This window comes from Hemicordylus capensis, chromosome 2, assembly GCF_027244095.1.
Source record: "Hemicordylus capensis ecotype Gifberg chromosome 2, rHemCap1.1.pri, whole genome shotgun sequence".
NCBI lineage: Eukaryota > Metazoa > Chordata > Lepidosauria > Squamata > Cordylidae > Hemicordylus > Hemicordylus capensis.
Genome location: NC_069658.1, coordinates 207,578,185 through 207,593,559, shown reverse-complemented (window position 1 = coordinate 207,593,559; position 15,375 = coordinate 207,578,185). Strand labels below are relative to the sequence as shown.

Genomic DNA, 15,375 nt, shown 5'->3' with positions numbered 1-15,375 from the left:
AAAGCCGTGGCCCCCCCCCCACTCCACCCCGCACCAGCCGCCTGCCGCCTTTTCGCGGGAATCTTGGGAGGAGCGCGTGATCTCCAACTGCCCCAGCGGCCTGGGATGACCCAGCTGCTTGGCCTGGCCGGCAGCATCTTAATCCTCTCACGGCCCCCACCAGAGCCGCGGGGGACGGAGGGCGGGGGGAGCCCAGGCAGCCAGGGAGGGAGCAGAGCAGAGGCAAGGCCAAGGGGAGCCTAGGAAGCTGCCGTAGACTGAGTCAGGCCCTGGGTCCATCTCGCTCAGTATTGTCTGCACAGACCGGCAGCGGCTTCTCCCAGGTTGCAGGCAGGACTCTCTCTCAGCCCGATCTTGGAGATGCTGCCAGGGAGGGAACTTGGAACCGAGATGCTCTTCCCAGAGCGGCTCCACCCCCTAAGGGGAAAATCTTACGGTGCTCACACATCAAGTCTCCCTTTAAAATGCAACCAGGACAGACCCTGCTTACCGATAGGGACAAGTCATGCTTGCTACCACAAGACCAGCTCTAAAGAAGGAAGCTGCCATATACTGAGTCAGACCCTTGGTCCCTCTAGCTCAGTATCGTCTACCCAGACTGGCAGCGGCTCCTCCAAGGTTGCAGGCAGGAGTCTCTCTCAGCCCGATCTTGGAGATGCTGCCAGGGAGGAGGGAACTGGGAACCTTTTTCTGCTCTCCCCAGAGCGGCTCCATCATCCCCTGAGGGGAATAATCTTATAGTGCAAACACTTCTGGTCTCCCATTCAGATGCAACCAGGGTGGACCCTGCTTAGCTAGGGGGACAAGAGGGCAGGCCCCCTGGCGCGCACACACAAGCGGGCCTCAGTCAGCGGAGACCGCGGTGGGTGTCAGGAGAGGGAGAGTCACAGCATGGGGCGGAGGAGGAGGGCGGCCCTGCGCCTCGGAGGGACTCTCGCCTGCGGCCCAGAAGAGCTGCTGCCTGCCAGGGCAGGCACTGCTGAGCCAGGCGGCCCCAGGGCCGGACTCCGCTGGGGGGAAGCGCCCCGCCCCGCCCCCCACGCCCCCTTCCGCCCCACCCGGAGGGGCGTCTGCCCGGCGGCCCAGGCGGATACCTCAGGCTGCGGGACCGCGGGCGGAAGTACGGCGATCGGCGCCCGTCCTCGCCCGCCACGCTCTCCGTGCTTCGGAAGTGCTTGGAGAGGAAGTGCAGCTCGTCTGGGGTGGGCTGGTAGGGCAGCTGGTGGAGCCTCTCCTGGGAGGAGGAGGACGATGACTGTGTGTGGGGAGAGAGAGCGGGGCAGGGAGGGAGGCTGGGTGTGAGGAGCAGGAGGAGCAGGAGGAGGAGCAGGAGGAGGACCAGGAGGAGGAGGAGGGAGGCAGAGCTCCTCCCCGGCCAGCCCTCCTCCATGGGGAGCCTGGCGAAGAGGCCAGGCTGGAGAGAGGGAGCCGGGCACCCACACACCCCAGCCCCCCCCCCCCGGTCCGGTCCTCTGGGGGCTCCCACGATCCGCACGGCCGGGGCGCACGACCCTCCTCTCCCCGGCTGCTGCCGCTGCCGCCACCACCACCACCACTTCCTCCCCTTCCCAGGTCGGAGGCACCCAGAGCGGCACCTCCGAAGACCGGGGCGATGCCAAGCATCTCCAGGCCACGCTCCACCCACACCATACATCCGGCCCTGCGCCGGAGGAGGAGGAGGAGGAGGAGGAGGCGCCGCTCTTTACCGAGATGGTGGAGCTGGGCGTGTTGGTGCCATAGCCGGACGAGGGCAGCGAAGCCAGAGACCACCTGCGGCCGTCAGCCCTGCAAAGGGAAGAGCAGGCGGATGAGAGCCTGGCGGGGGTGTGTGTGTGTGTGTGTGTGTGTGTCTGTGTGTGTGTGTGTGTGTCCCCTCCACGCTGGGCTGCAAACCTTCCCAGAGCTTGCACAGATTCCCCTCCCGATACAGGTTTCCGATTCCGCCACAGCCACCACTTCCGGGCTGGCCGGGGCTTCTGCTTTTTCCAGCGGCCGTTTAACCCTCCCCTCGCTCGGTGTGGGGTCCCGGCAACGGCGAGCAATCAGTGACCCCAAACCAGCGCTTCCATTGTGCCCCCCCCCGCCCGGTTCCCTGACCTTTCCTTCCGCTTGTTTGCATTTTCAAAATAAAACATTCCATGACTGAATTTAAATAATAATAAAAAAAAGGGGGCCGGGTGACTCAGAGACCTTCAACAGCCACAATCTCCAGCCCAAGTTACCTGTCAGTCCGTGGGGCATGGCTGCCCCAGAAGTGCCAGCGGCCACCCAGGGGGGGAAAGAAGCAGCAGCAGCAGCAGCAAAAGAGAGAAGGGAAGGGTGGGAAGAAAGAGGCCCAGGTGAGGCTGGAGAGCAGCAGCCCCGGGGCCGTCGGCCCACCTGCCACCGGACCCACTTGCGGGGGGTGGGGGTCTAGGCACAGCCCCCCTGCCTTCCCCAGAGTCCAAGTTCAGCAGCGGAGGTTTGCCCCATTTCCCCTTCCCTCGCTTTGCTCTGATTCGTCAAACCACCCGGAGTTCCTTGCAAGGAAAAGAGCGAAGCGAGAGGAAAGAGAAGGGAGCGGAAGAGCAGAGCAACGCCCCGAAGGTGGCTTCCTCCCGATGGTCGGGGAGCCGCCAGCCGTTTCTTGGTCTTGAGGGAAATGCACTCTGCACGCACTCGGGAGGTGATCTCACTTCGATGCAGGAGGACCAGAGCTGAGCCCGACTGCTGGAGACGGGTCCTGGGGCTGAGCGATTGCCTCCCACCCAGCCCAGCATCCAGCCAGTCCTGGGGGGGGGGCTGTCTGAAGCCACCCCCTTCCCGCCCCCCTCCCGCAACGCAGGGCCCAAGTCCGACAGCAGATGCGGCCAGCTCAGGGTGCCACCTTTCCAGCTGGGCGCCTGGGACACACCGGCCCCTGGGCTTGAAGATCACCCAGCAAAACTCTGCTCTGGGGGTTGTCTTTTCGAGGGCGGCGAGCAGGGCCTTCTCCTTGGGGGCCCCGGAGCTGTGGGGCACCCTCCCCCACGAGAGGTCCCTTGCCCACTCCCCTTGGCCCTCTTTTTGTAAGGGGTCTCAATCTCCACTAGGCTCCCAAGGACGACCTGGGAGACTTGGTGGCTGGGACCTGGCCCTGTTTGCTTGACTGCTGCTCACGACCCATTTTAAAACCGATTTTGTTTTATTTATTTATTCAGTTTCTATGCCGCCCTTCCAAAAGGGCTCCTTTCAATGCTTTTTGAATGCGTCTTTTAAAGGACCTGCTTGAGCGAAGCCCTGGGAGGGGGCCCTTCTATGCCCTGGTCTTCCCTCCGAGAGCCCCCCTCGGCCTCGTACCCCCCCTCCCCGCCCGCCACTAGGAAGAGCCAGGAGCAACTGCCCGGCTGCCCGCCCAGGTGAGGAGACCCCCCCCTGCTCCAGGGACCCCCCTGCTCCAGCGTTGGCTGGCCCTGGTAGCCAGGAAGCCCTTCTGCAGACTGCGGCGGGGGAGAGATTCCTCCCCTGTGGCCCCCAGGCGGCCTCTGAAGAGCGGCAGGTAGAGCGGGCACAGCAGAAGTCACACCCACACACACACACACACACACCCCGCAGGCCTGGGAGGGGGCATTTGACACCAGCCCCCTCCCCAAGCGTCCTTGACCCATCAGCGCCGCTCCTAGAACACCCCACTTGGTGCTCCTTCTCAGCTCCTGGGAGCGGTGGGGGGGGGGGTATTCGGAATCAGTCTACGAGGCTGTTTGCAAAGGGCGGTTGCGCAAACCGCGTGAATAGCGCCGTCCCAGCGGGAGAGGCCGGAGGCAGGCTTCCGTCTGGGGACTGCCTGGACCGGAGGAGTTCCCTCCCTCCCGTGGCATCCTCACCGTCACTGCTGGGATTTCTGCCCCCACCTCCACCCCACCAGGGGCAAACCTGGCAGCCGATCTGGGCTCCCCCCCCCCAGCACAGCGTCTTACCTGCGGGCGAAGGGGAAGCTGGCAGAGGCGCCGGTGGAGAAGTTCCGGGGGCTGTCCACAGGGCTGCTCCCAGCTGCAGAGAGGGAGAAATGGGGCTGAAGGTTTCCCGGCAGCGTTTCATGGGGGCACAGGGAAAAAAGCCCTCCCGGGGCTCCCTTACAGCGACCTCCTTCTTGGCCTCCAAAAGCTGCAAGCCAGCCCGACCCACCTTGGTGGTCCGGCTGGGGGCAAGAGGGGAGCCCAAGCCGCCTTGCGCGCGAGGAGCAGCCGCAAAAGCCAGAACTGCAGACCAGCCCGCCTGCAGACATGGGACTCCAGCTCCCATAATCCCCGGCTATTGGCCACTGTGGCTGGGGATGATGGGAGCTGTAGTCCAAAAGCTGCTGGAGGGCCAGTATGGTGTAAGCCCTGTGCCACTGGCTCGCTTGGTGGCGACTCAGGGCTGGGCCTTCTCTGTGGCTGCCCCGAGGCTCTGGAATGCTCTCCTTGTCAAAATCAAGAGTTTCTCCACCATCTCTGGCGGTTTCTGAAAAGGCCCTTAAGACGCCGGCTTTGAGACAGGTTCTTCACACCAGAAATCTCGGCGCAGGCCTGACCTCTGACCCCAAAGCAACCCCCCACCGCCACGCCACTCCCCCCCCCACGGGCGGCAAAGAAGCCGCCTCCCCTCCCCAGCCGCAGAGGAGATGCCCGCCGCGCTCCGGTGGGCCCCCCTCCCCACACTCTCTGGCAACGGGCCCTTACCTGTCGGCACCGAGAGAGGGGAGAGAGGGCGAGAGAGAGTGGGCGAAGGCGTCCCAACCACCAGGCTCCTCCGGTTGCTGTTCCGGCAGCTGCAGAAGCAGAGAGAAAGGTCGGGTGAGGCAAGGGGCAACAGGCCTCCGGAGGCACCCCCTGCCCACTAGGGATCTGCATCGGACCGGTTCGGAGGACCTTTATGGGCCTCCGAACCGGTTCGAATGACGGGTGGTTCTGCCGGTTCGACGGCAAGGGGGGATGCATCTTTAAGGGTGGGGGAGGTTGCATTTACCCCTCCCACCGCATTTCCCCCACCGGCGCTCCGTTTTGGTAAAGCCCCTCAGGCGCGTCTGATACCTCCGGTCACTTCCGGGAGACACGGCAACGGGGAGGCAGGGAGGTACACCGTTGCCCCGTGGGGCTTTACCAAAACGGAGCACTGGTGGGGGGAATGCGGCAGGAGGGGTAACTGCACCCCCCCGCCATCGAACTACCCCCGCCCAGTTCTGTGCACATCCCTACTGCCCCCCAGAAAGCCACAGTGTTGTTGAGTCTAGCACTGGAGATCCTAAGCCCCTGATGTTTCTGGGCTACAGCTCCCACCCTGCCCGGCCACAAAGGCTGATGGGAGTTGTAGTCCAGAAGCATCTGGGGGGCCCTGCTAGGGAGCCCCTGTCCAAAGAGGAGGAGGATGCCATGGTATCCTTCTGGGTTGCCTGAGGGAGGTGGGATTGGGTGGCCCTGTTCTACGGTGGTTCCGTTCCACCGAATCTCTTGGGTAGATTCCAGATGGTGTCAGGAAGAAGAAAAGTAGCGAGTACCACAAGGCTCCATACTGTCTCCAACACTCATGAAACCACTTGGCGAGATCATCAGGAGATTTGGTGCAGGGTGTTTTCAGTACACTGATGATACCCAAATCTATTTCTCCATATCAGCTTCATCAGGTAATGGCATGACCACCCTAAATGCCTGCCTGGAGGCGGTAATGGGCTGGATGAGGTATAACAAGCTGAAGCTGAATCTGAATAAGAGAGAGGTACTGACTATGGGAGACCACCTTAAGTGGTACAGCGGGGAAATGCTTGACTAATAAGAAGAAGGTTGCCAGTTCAAATCCCCAATGGTACTATATCGGGCAGCAGCAATATAGGAAGGTGCTGAAAGGCATCATCTCATACTGCGCAGGAGGAGGCAATGGTCAACCCCTCCTGTATTCTACCAAAAGGAAACCACAAGGCTCTGTGGGTGCCAGGAGTTGAAATTGACTTGATGGCAAACTTTACCTTTACTGACTTTGGGGGGCCAGGACCCGAGAGATGGTTTAGATCTGCCTGTTCTGGATGGGGTTACACGCCCCCTGAAAGAACAGGTATGTAGCTTGGGAGTGCTCCTGGGTCCAAAGCTCTCTCTGGTCTTTCAGGTTGAAACAGTGGCCAGAAGCACTTTTTATCCGCTTTGGCCGATACGTCAGCTACATCCACTTCCGGAGCTAAATAACCTTAAAACCGTGGGGCATAGGCTGGTGGCCTCCAGGCTTGACTCCTGCAATGCACTCTACGTGGGGCTGCCTTTGTACACAGTCCGGAAACTACCACGGGTGCACAATGTGGCAGACAGACTAGTCTCCGGGATAACCTGAAGGGACTGCAGGACACCAATCTTCAAAGAACCGGGGAGGAGCTCTGCTTGATTCCTGGGGCCTCCCCTCGGAATCAGGAAGCTCTGGGCCACCCACACGACCTGCTGCAGCCCTGCAGAGAGGCCCACGCCGGTTCCAAAGGAGCCCACGCCCTCAACAGCCAGGGAGAGAGGCAGAGGGAGCTCTTCCCCGAGGCAGGGTCCCTGGAACCTCCAAGAGGAAAGCAAAAAGCCACCCAAACGCCGCCGAGACTCCTGCCTGTTGCTAGGCACAGCTGCTGGGCGAAGAAGGGGCCATCCGGCTGCTGCCACCTAACTGACAGCCTCCATCTGTCCAAGGTCTGGAGTGAGCACAAAGCCTGAAGCAAAACCCGGCAGGGGTCCCTTCTGGGACAGAGCGGCAGGCGCCTCGCAGCCACGCTCCGACCCAGTCCCTGCCACGGGGCTCTCCTTCCACCCCCTCCAATGAAAGCCCACCACCGATCAAGCCCACCACGCAGGCCCGGAGGAAAGGAAGCCCGCGGGCCCTCCCGAGTCACACGGCCCTGAGGATCTGGCAAGCGGCTCACTGGCAGAGTTCAAGCACAGCCGCGCCAGCCTTCAGGTCAGCCTTGCCACGCGGTTCCAAAGAGGTTTGGGTTCCGGGTGGAAAAGGCACGCTGCACCTGTTCCAGAAAGCCCCACTGGCGAGCCAAGGGAGCCTCTGCCCCTAGGCTTCTCAAGTCAAGGGTGGTGGGAAGAGACACATGCTTCCTGCCCGCCGCCCCCGGTAAAACTAGAACTCAGCTCACACCACAACACGGGCCGGCAGGACAGACCCAACAAGGAGGTCCTCCTGCTCCTCCTCCTCTGCACAATGCAGAATTCATGGGCGGCCCTCACTGTGACAAACATGTGGGGATGGGCCATAGAGCTGGCCCAGAGAGGATTGCAACAAGGGGGTTGCCAGGTCGAACAGCCGGCCTCGGTGGCTACGGCGGGAGTCCCAACTGGGCTCCCCCAGGTCTCTCCCCCCTGAGTTGGCAAGGCCTGGAGCAGGCACGGCACACGCATGGCGCACCCCCCACCCCAGCCCACAACACACACAGAGCTCTGGGCCTCTAGGCCTTTCTTTCCAGCGAGGCTGCTGTGCTCCCAGGCGGGAGTGGAAAGTGAGCGTCAGCCCCTCCGCCAGCTGGCCTGGGGCAACTCAGCCCTGCTGTATGTCAGGAGGACGGTTGGCCTGGCTGCGGGCCAAGCCCCCCCCCACCCCGCCGCCCCCCCCCACTCAGCAGGCCAGAGAAAGGCAGCCCCCGCCCAGCAGAGAGCAGAGCAGACCGCCCCGCAGGGCCCGGCAGCACCGCTGACCTTGCAGGCCGGCCAAGTGCCAGGAGAGGCACATGCGCGGCAGCCCCCACGGGGACTTTGCCAGACCATGGAGCCCCCTGGCCCAAAACCAGCAGGCGGCCAAGGGCCAGAGTGGAGAGGGAGGCGCAATGCCATGCCTCGGATTCCTCCCCACAAGGACGGGAGCCTGCAGAACGGAAGCCCCAAAGGAGATGCCACTTTCCGGGGCTGGGCCACGACAAGGGCTTGGACAAAAAGCTTTCCGGGCAGGAAGGGGAGAGGTGCTGGGCGGGGGGGGGGGCTCTCTCGATGCTAGCCCCAGCGGCCCAAAGACAGCCTCCTCCTCCTCCTCCTGCCGGCCCAGGGCAGAGACAAGAGGTTGCTGGTCCCTACCTGGGAGATAAACAAACAAACAAACACGCCTTTCCAAGTCCCGGGAGCTTTGGTTTTGCAGGTAAACCTCTTTGAGAACTCTTGTGTGACTGCTGCTGAAAAGCAGCCGACCAGTATTTCTAAGCAAGCAACTGCTTGGGGCTCCTCCGGACCGTGGAAGAGCCGCCAGCCGAGGGCCCAAGGGCTGCTGCGCTGGACAGCCCTGGAGGCCTCATCACGTCTCACCGAGGGCACCCGCCCCTCCCTGCCAGACGCAGACACAGCTGGTTACGTCACGGCGGCCGGCCGGCACTCTGCGAGGGGCCTGCAAATCCGACCCTGCGGGCGGGCGGGCGGGAGGGGGGGTGTCCTCCAGAAGCCGGGGAGGGGGGGCAGGGCAAGCAGCACCAGAGGCCTGCAGGCTGCTTTGCTCAGGCCCCTCCCCTCCCCGAACCCACATTTCTGCGGAGACCTTTCAGCCCCTGTGCAAACAGGAAGCAGCAGCGGTGGTGTCTCTTTTCCTCTCCGCCTGCTTGCAAAGCTCCTTAACCAGACCAAGCCACCCCGCTTGGTGGCAGGGACTAAAGATGCAGCAAGGCCCCCCGCCCCGCAGAGAGCACCAGAGAGGCAAGGAAGCTGCTGCCCTCCCACGAGGCGGTGGGGCAGGCGGAGGCCAGGAATGCCAGGGAAGGGCCGGGCTTTCAGGGCTCTTGCTGCTGGTATCCACACAAGGTTCCGTCCGCCAATTGCAGAGAGGGGGCCGTTTTAAGTGGGGAGGCAGAGAGTTCAGGGCACACTTGGGGTTCGGGTTTTCAAAGCGCTGTTTTGGTGGGGGCGTGTTGCCCAATTACAGAGCAGGAAAGAGAAAATAGGAAGGAGAGGCCCGGCTTGGACTCCACTCGCCATCGGCCACTTCCTTCCATTTCTCGGAAAGGCTCCTGGGCGGAAGGTGTGGGGAGATGCAAGGTTATCTAAATGCACCTTCACTGCAGAGGAAGTGCAGAGAAGGGTAGGCCAAGGAGATCCCGGGGTTTGGAGCACAAAGGTTATGTGGCGGGTGGGGGGGGGAGGAAAGGATGGAGCCCCCCCCCCACCAGCTAAGACACCTACGTGAGAGACGCAGCATCCAGGGGGATGAAATCTTGGAAGAGGGACAGACAGAGAGAACTTTTCCTCCCACAAGACTAGAACTCAAGTGGTCACCCCACTGTGAAACTGTGCGGCAGGAGATACAGGACAGGCACAAACAAGCCATTTTCTGCGTAGTTAACCCGTGGGACCTGCAGCCACAAGGAGGAGAGCTGGTCTTGTGGTAGCAAGCATGACTTGTTGTCCCCTTTGCTAAGCAGGGTCTGGGAGGCCACATGTGTGAGCACTGTCAGATCTTCCCCGCAGGGGATGGAACCGCTCTGGGAAGAGCTGAAGGTTCCAAGTCCCCTCCCTGGCAGCATCTCCAAGAGCTAAACAGAACCTCCATGTACAGTTGCAGTGTGGCACTCAGCACCAGCTGCTGCTGTGACAGGAAAGGGCAGCTGCTAGAGCTTCCCAGAGGGGTCTCTATAACGGCAGGAAGCGGTTTCCAGCTAGCTTGACCCTTGCCCAGATTCACAAGGGGGGCTGCTCATCTCTTATTATGACAGCTTAACAGAACCTCCATGTCCAGTGAGGGACTGCAGGAGGGATGCAGCTCAGCACACAGGCAGCCCCGGGGCTCACTCCCTGGCAGGTAAGGCCGGGAAGGACCCCTGAGCCTGAAACCTTGAAGAGCTGCTGCCAGTCAGTGCAGACAATACTGAGCCAGAGGGACCAAGGGGCTGACTCAGCAGACAGCAGTTCCCTATGACGTCTGAGCGCAGCCACTTTGGGGGTCTGTTTGCGGGCTTCCCAAACCCACCTGGCGGGATATGGGGCTAAATGGACACCAGAGGGTTTCAGAAAGCAGAGAGGAGCCTGGATCGGTTCCAGCTGAACAGCTGCCATTGGTCGAGCCGGGGGGCGACATGGATGTCTCCACCCTTCTGCTCGCTCTCATGAGACTAGGAACATAGGAAGCTGCTGTTTACTGAGTCAGACCCTTGGTCCCTCTAGCTCAGTATTGTCTTCACAGACTGGCAGCGGCTTCTCCAAGGTTGCAAGCAGGAGTCTCTCTCATCCCTCTCTTGGAGATGCTGCCAGGGAGGGAACTTGGAACCTTCTGCTCTGCCCAGAGCGGCTCCATTCCCTCAAGGGGGAATCTCTCGCAGTGCTCACACATCAAGTCTCCCATTCAGATGCAACCAGGGCAGACCCTGCTTAGCTATGGGGACAAGTCAGGCTTGCTACCACCAGACCAGCTCTCCTCCCGCCAGCTCTCCTGTGTGGGCTCCTTCCTTTGGAACATCAGCACCACCCCGGGCCCCAGGGCTGGTGAGGACGGCCTCTCTGCTCACGATTCACGGAGGTTCTGAGTGCTGTGATTAATTCTCATAAGGGGGGAATTCAGGATGTCCTTGGGGACCGAAAGCTTGTTGTGCCTGACAGCCCCAACCCCATTCCCAGAAAAGCCAGGCCTCCGCCAGGACAGAAACCAGGCCTCAGAAACCCAGGGCACCAGCTGTCCCTTTCTCAGGTCCTGGGCACCCCTCGGGATGGGGTTTGCCCAGCGTGAAGAGGACATAAGAGCAGCCCTGCTGGATCAGGCCCAAGGAGGCCCATCTAGTCCAGCGTGCTGTTTCCCACAGTGGCCCACCAGAGGAGAGCAGGTCTTGGGGTCGCAAGCACGCGACATGCCACCTTAGCTAAGCAGGGTCTGCCTCCGTTGCATTAGGAATGGGAGACTTGATGTGTGAGCACAGGAAGAGATTCCCCTCAGGGGATAATGGAGCCGCTCTGAGAAGAGCATCTGGGTTCCAATTCCCCTCCCTGGCAGCAGCATCTCCAAGATAGAGCTGAGAGAGATTCCTGCCTGCAAACCTGGGAGAAGCTGCTGCCAGTCTGGGTAGACAACCCTAAGCTAGATGGACCAAGGGTCTGACTCAGTAGATGGCAGCTTCCTATGCCCCTATATGTCCCGCCACTGGTGTTTAGAGGCATCTTGCCTCTGAGGCTGACAGTGGCCTGTAGCCATCAGGACTAGTAGCTATTGGTAGCCCTGTCCTCCATGAATGTGTCCAAGTCCCTTTCAAAGCCATCTGAGCTTGTGGCCATCACTGCATCCTGTGGCAGAGGGTTCCACAGACTGATTCTGTGTAACTGGGGCCTGCTGGGTCAGAACTCTCCGGTCCAGCATCCGCCTTCCCACAGCTCCCCTTCCCAAGATCGGAGACCCTCCAGCGGCCCCGGGCACGTCCTTTCGCCAGGGGAAACGGGCCCTTTGCTTTGGCCACCCGGCCAGCAGCCCTGCACGGCCCTTTCTGAACCGAGGACATCGCCGCGGCCAGACTCCAGGAGGGCCCAAAGCAGCAGCAGCAGCAGCAGGAGACCCGAGCAGAGCGCTCCCCGCCCCGCCCTGCTTGGCCTGCCTGCCGGGCGGGGTCAGCCGCTCCGCGCCGGGGGATCAGCATCCTCGCCGGCGAGGGGTTTTTCCTCCCCAGCCAGCTCTCGGCGGGGTCGTTGGAGGAAGCGCCGCCGCCGCCGCCGCCGCCGCGGGTCCGGAGGTGACCTGGCATGGCCGGGCTCCGTCCGCAGCGGAGTCCGGCTGGGCGGATTATGCCCTAATCCTCCGGGCCGGCAGCACAAACAGATTAAAGCTCGGGGAGGGGGGCAGCCCGGAAGGGCCGCGAGGGTGGCGCGGGCGGCGGGGGGAGGAAGGGATGCCCCGCTGCCTCGGCAGCCCGCCCCCCAGACAAAGCCGCCCGCCCGCCCGCCGCCACCTGTGCGCGCCTCTCTCTGCCGCCGCCGCCTCCCCAGCGCCTCAGACCGAGGAGGCTGCTTCGTGGCGCAGCGACCCGGGGCTCGTCGCGGGGCGCTGAGCCTCACGGAGCCGGCACCGCTGGCAGTGCACGAAACCCGCCCCCGGAGTTGCCGCCGCCGCCGCCGCCGCCGCTCCCACCGCCCGCCCGGGCGAGATGCACAAAGAGAGCCCGCCCGCCCGCCTCCCTGCCAGGCAGCAGCTGCTGCCGCCGCCGCCGCGCTCGGTGCGTAACTGCTGCGCACGGCCCAAGAGCCCCTTGCCCGCCGCCCCGCCGGTACCTCTTGGAGCGCTGGATCAGGGCCCCCGCCGAGCCTGCCCAGCAGCTGGGGTCCGACATCGCCGCCCCCGCCCGCAGCCCGCCGCCAACGGGCAACAGCCGGCCCGCCCGCCCGCCGTCGCCTCCGAGGCCCGCCGCCTCAGTCGAAGGGACTCCGCAGCGCCCCCTCCTGCCCTTCTTCTTCGCGAGGAAGCCGAGGGCCCCCCCCCCGCCTCTGGCCCCTTCCCACGTGCGCTCCGCTCCCCCCGCCCAGAGGTCGCCTTGCAGGAGGAAGAGGAAGGCAGGCGGAGCAGATTCTCCGCCGCCGTGATGAACACCAAGAGCATCCAGACAGAGTCGAAGCGTGAGCGTGGCATGCCTGGCCTCCCTCTCCTCCACGAGGACCAGAAACTTAACATGGCCACTTTCTGGCATGCAACGTTTTTAAGCCTGTCCATCGCCAAAACAACCCTGCCAGGTTGGCCACATTACCTACTCTGCAAGGAGGTCAAGAAGGCTATAAAAAGAACCCTGGCCGGTCAGGCCAAAGGCCCATCTAACCCAGCATCCTTTTTCCAGCAGGGGACAGCCAGACATAAAGAAGCAGAGGCTCTCCCCTTCTGGATGTATCTAGTACTGAGAGGTATACTGCTTCTGAACCTGGAGGTTCTGTTTAGCCACTATGGCTAATAGCCCTTGGCAGCCCGCAAATCAGCCTCTGATCCCAGCAGATGTCCTCGCCCCCCCATATATCCCAGGACAGTGAATCTCCTGGTTCTGTGGGAAAGGGCCTTCTTGTGCCTGCCCTGATCTCCTCCTGCCTGTCCCTTTCACTGGGCGACCCCCTGACAGAGGCAGGAAAGTGTTCGGGGCGGGGGGGGGACCAAACCAAAAAAACCAGCACTCTATAAGGAGTATGTGGCAGAACCGGTGGCCATCCCTGCAAAGAAACCTCACGTGAGCAAACCCTGACAGCTACCACCACAGGGCCCATGATGCAGTGCAACTGGCAGCAGCGGAGCACCAAAGAAGGCCGCTCGGGTGGCTTCTCCCCCCCCCCGCATCCCACCCCCCCACACATGGCCAGCTGTGGGGGGGGGAGGGAGGGTGCTGCCAGGGAGGGGAAGCCGCTGTGCCTCCAGCCACTGCTGAGCGAATGGTCCGAAGAGATGGAAGAGAAGCTGCTCGGAGCCCAAAGAGGAGGCGGATGTGCCCCCCCCAACACAGAAGACTTCTGCTCTGCCCCCTCCCCGCCCCCGGCTCTCCCTCCTGCTGGCCACACACACACACATACACCATGCAAAGCGTTAACAGGGGGGTGGGAGGCCAGCGGGGGCTGCAGACTGGCGGGGGCTGCCTTGCCATAGCAACGGGGTCCGGCTGTGTGTGTATCTTCCCAAGGGCCGGCCTGGAACCTTTGCTGCTCCGCAGAGCCTGGAACTCAGGGGGGGCTTCCTCCCAGAAGGGTGGGGGAGGGGGAGAGAAGGACGACGCATTTGGGAGGTGTTGGCAACTGCCCCCTATGAACACAGGAAGCTGCCGTCTACTGAGTCAGAGCCTCACTCCGTTCGTTCAGTGCTGCCAACCCCGGCTGGCAGCGTCTCGGGCAGAGACGGGCCCTGCCTGAATCCCAGCCAGGGATGGGACCCGGGGCCTTGTTCTGCACACTCTTCCGCCACGAGCCATGGGCTCCCTCCCGTGCCCGGCTCACCCTCCACCCTGCCGCAAGGGCCTCTGGAATGCCGGGTCCCCACGGCCCACCCAGACGGCACCCCCAAGCCAGCCTCTGGCGCAGTTTCCCTGCCGAGGCCCCCCTGGGCCAAGCCCAGGGCAAGTCGGCGGACCCTCTTCAAAGCCCCACCTCAGGATCACCACGGAGGCCTCCCCAGCACCAGCAACCCTGCCCGCCCGCCACGCTCAGCCGGATTGCATCACCTGCACCAGTCCTGCAATGAGACGGGCAGAGGGGAGAGCGCGGCCGCCCAGCTCCCCCTGCACACCTACGCCTGGGCCTCTGGCTGGGCCCCTGCTCCCCCCCCCACCATCACACACAGCCCCACCCACCCGGGGGCTCTCCAGCCCTTTCTCTTCACAGCCTGCAGGAGGATCCCAACCTCGGCTTTGGGCTGAGAGAGAGAGAGAGCGGAGCTGCCCAGGCACGGAGTGGGCACAACCAGGTCGTGCGGAGCGCCCCCCAAGGGCCACCACAAGGCACACGCTGCCCGCAGATCGTGCCCGCTGCGCCTTTTCAGGTCAAGAGCCAGGTCCTGTCTCCCGTCCCCCCCCGCCCCGGATCACGGCCCGAGCGCCCACTGGTTTCGACAGAGCGCCGTTGCCTGAGCGCTGTTCCCAGCAGCCAGTCGCGACCTTTGTTATGAAATGATTTAGCAATTGATTCCTGCTCCTCCCTCCGGCACAACTGCCAGTTGGCCAAAGCCCGGCCCGGCCCATTTGCTCTTCAGCACGGAGGATCCCTCCCTCCCGCGCGGGGCCTTTCAGGAGAGAGTTCACAGGCGCTCAGCCCCCCTCGAGGTCTCTGCAAAGGCTGCTTGGTTGGCAGGCGGCGGGTCAAGAGGGCAGCCAGGCTCAAGCTCGCCTTCGCCCCTTCCGCAAAGAAAGGCCGCCCAGGCCCCGCCAAGGAGCACCTTGGAGGAACTGCAGAGGGCGGAGGGAGCCTGCGGAGTTGGGCACGCCAAGGGGGGCCTTCCCGTGCCCCAAGGCCTGGTGGGGCCCCATTCAGGCCCCAGAGCCCAGGCCAGCTGCGGCCCCTGGAGACGCACCAGCGAAGCGAAGCGTCCCTGGGCACCTCGCCGGCTGTGCCTCGTGCCGTCCCAGTCCTCCCTTTCCCTCTAAGGCGTGGGCACAAGTGGTGTGCGCTCACAGATTTATTCGCGTCGGCTCCGTTGATCTTAGATCCCGCTTTCAGGTTGGATCAGGGAGGCCCCCCTCTGAATCCGTGGGTGCACACACGCTGCCTTGATCCTGCCGCCCAGAACAAAACTCCATCCACACACAGAGGGGGGAAATCAGAGAGAACACTGATCCGTTCCCACTAAAAATACTAGGCACACACACACACACATACAGTGTTGCAGCCCAGTTAGCCCAGAGGTCACAGATAGCAGAAGGCCCTGAAGCGCTGCCATGGAGGGGGGGGATAGTCCACCATCCTGTTTCCCTCCCAAGGTGGGAAGCAGCCTGCAAGCAGGACATGG

At 63.0% G+C, this 15,375-nt stretch overlaps 1 protein-coding gene across 6 annotated transcripts in view; it reads right to left on the bottom strand.

The window, feature by feature from the left end:
- MAST3 (microtubule associated serine/threonine kinase 3) overlaps positions 1 to 15,375 on the bottom strand; it is a 55,715-nt gene that overhangs the window by 22,833 nt on the left and 17,507 nt on the right. For 3 of the 6 annotated variants that reach the window (XM_053297855.1, XM_053297857.1, XM_053297853.1), the window contains exons 3-7: positions 4,680 to 4,768; positions 3,936 to 4,008; positions 2,223 to 2,243; positions 1,707 to 1,785; positions 1,095 to 1,255 (exon numbers count right to left, since the gene is read on the bottom strand). In XM_053297855.1, the coding sequence (XP_053153830.1) occupies positions 1,095 to 1,255; positions 1,707 to 1,785; positions 2,223 to 2,243; positions 3,936 to 4,008; positions 4,680 to 4,768 (423 nt within the window). Of the gene's footprint in view, positions 1 to 1,094; positions 1,256 to 1,706; positions 1,786 to 2,222; positions 2,244 to 3,935; positions 4,009 to 4,679; positions 4,769 to 12,182; positions 12,307 to 15,375 lie in introns of those variants that run through there. The other 3 variants (XM_053297856.1, XM_053297858.1, XM_053297854.1) reach the window with 3 other exon arrangements.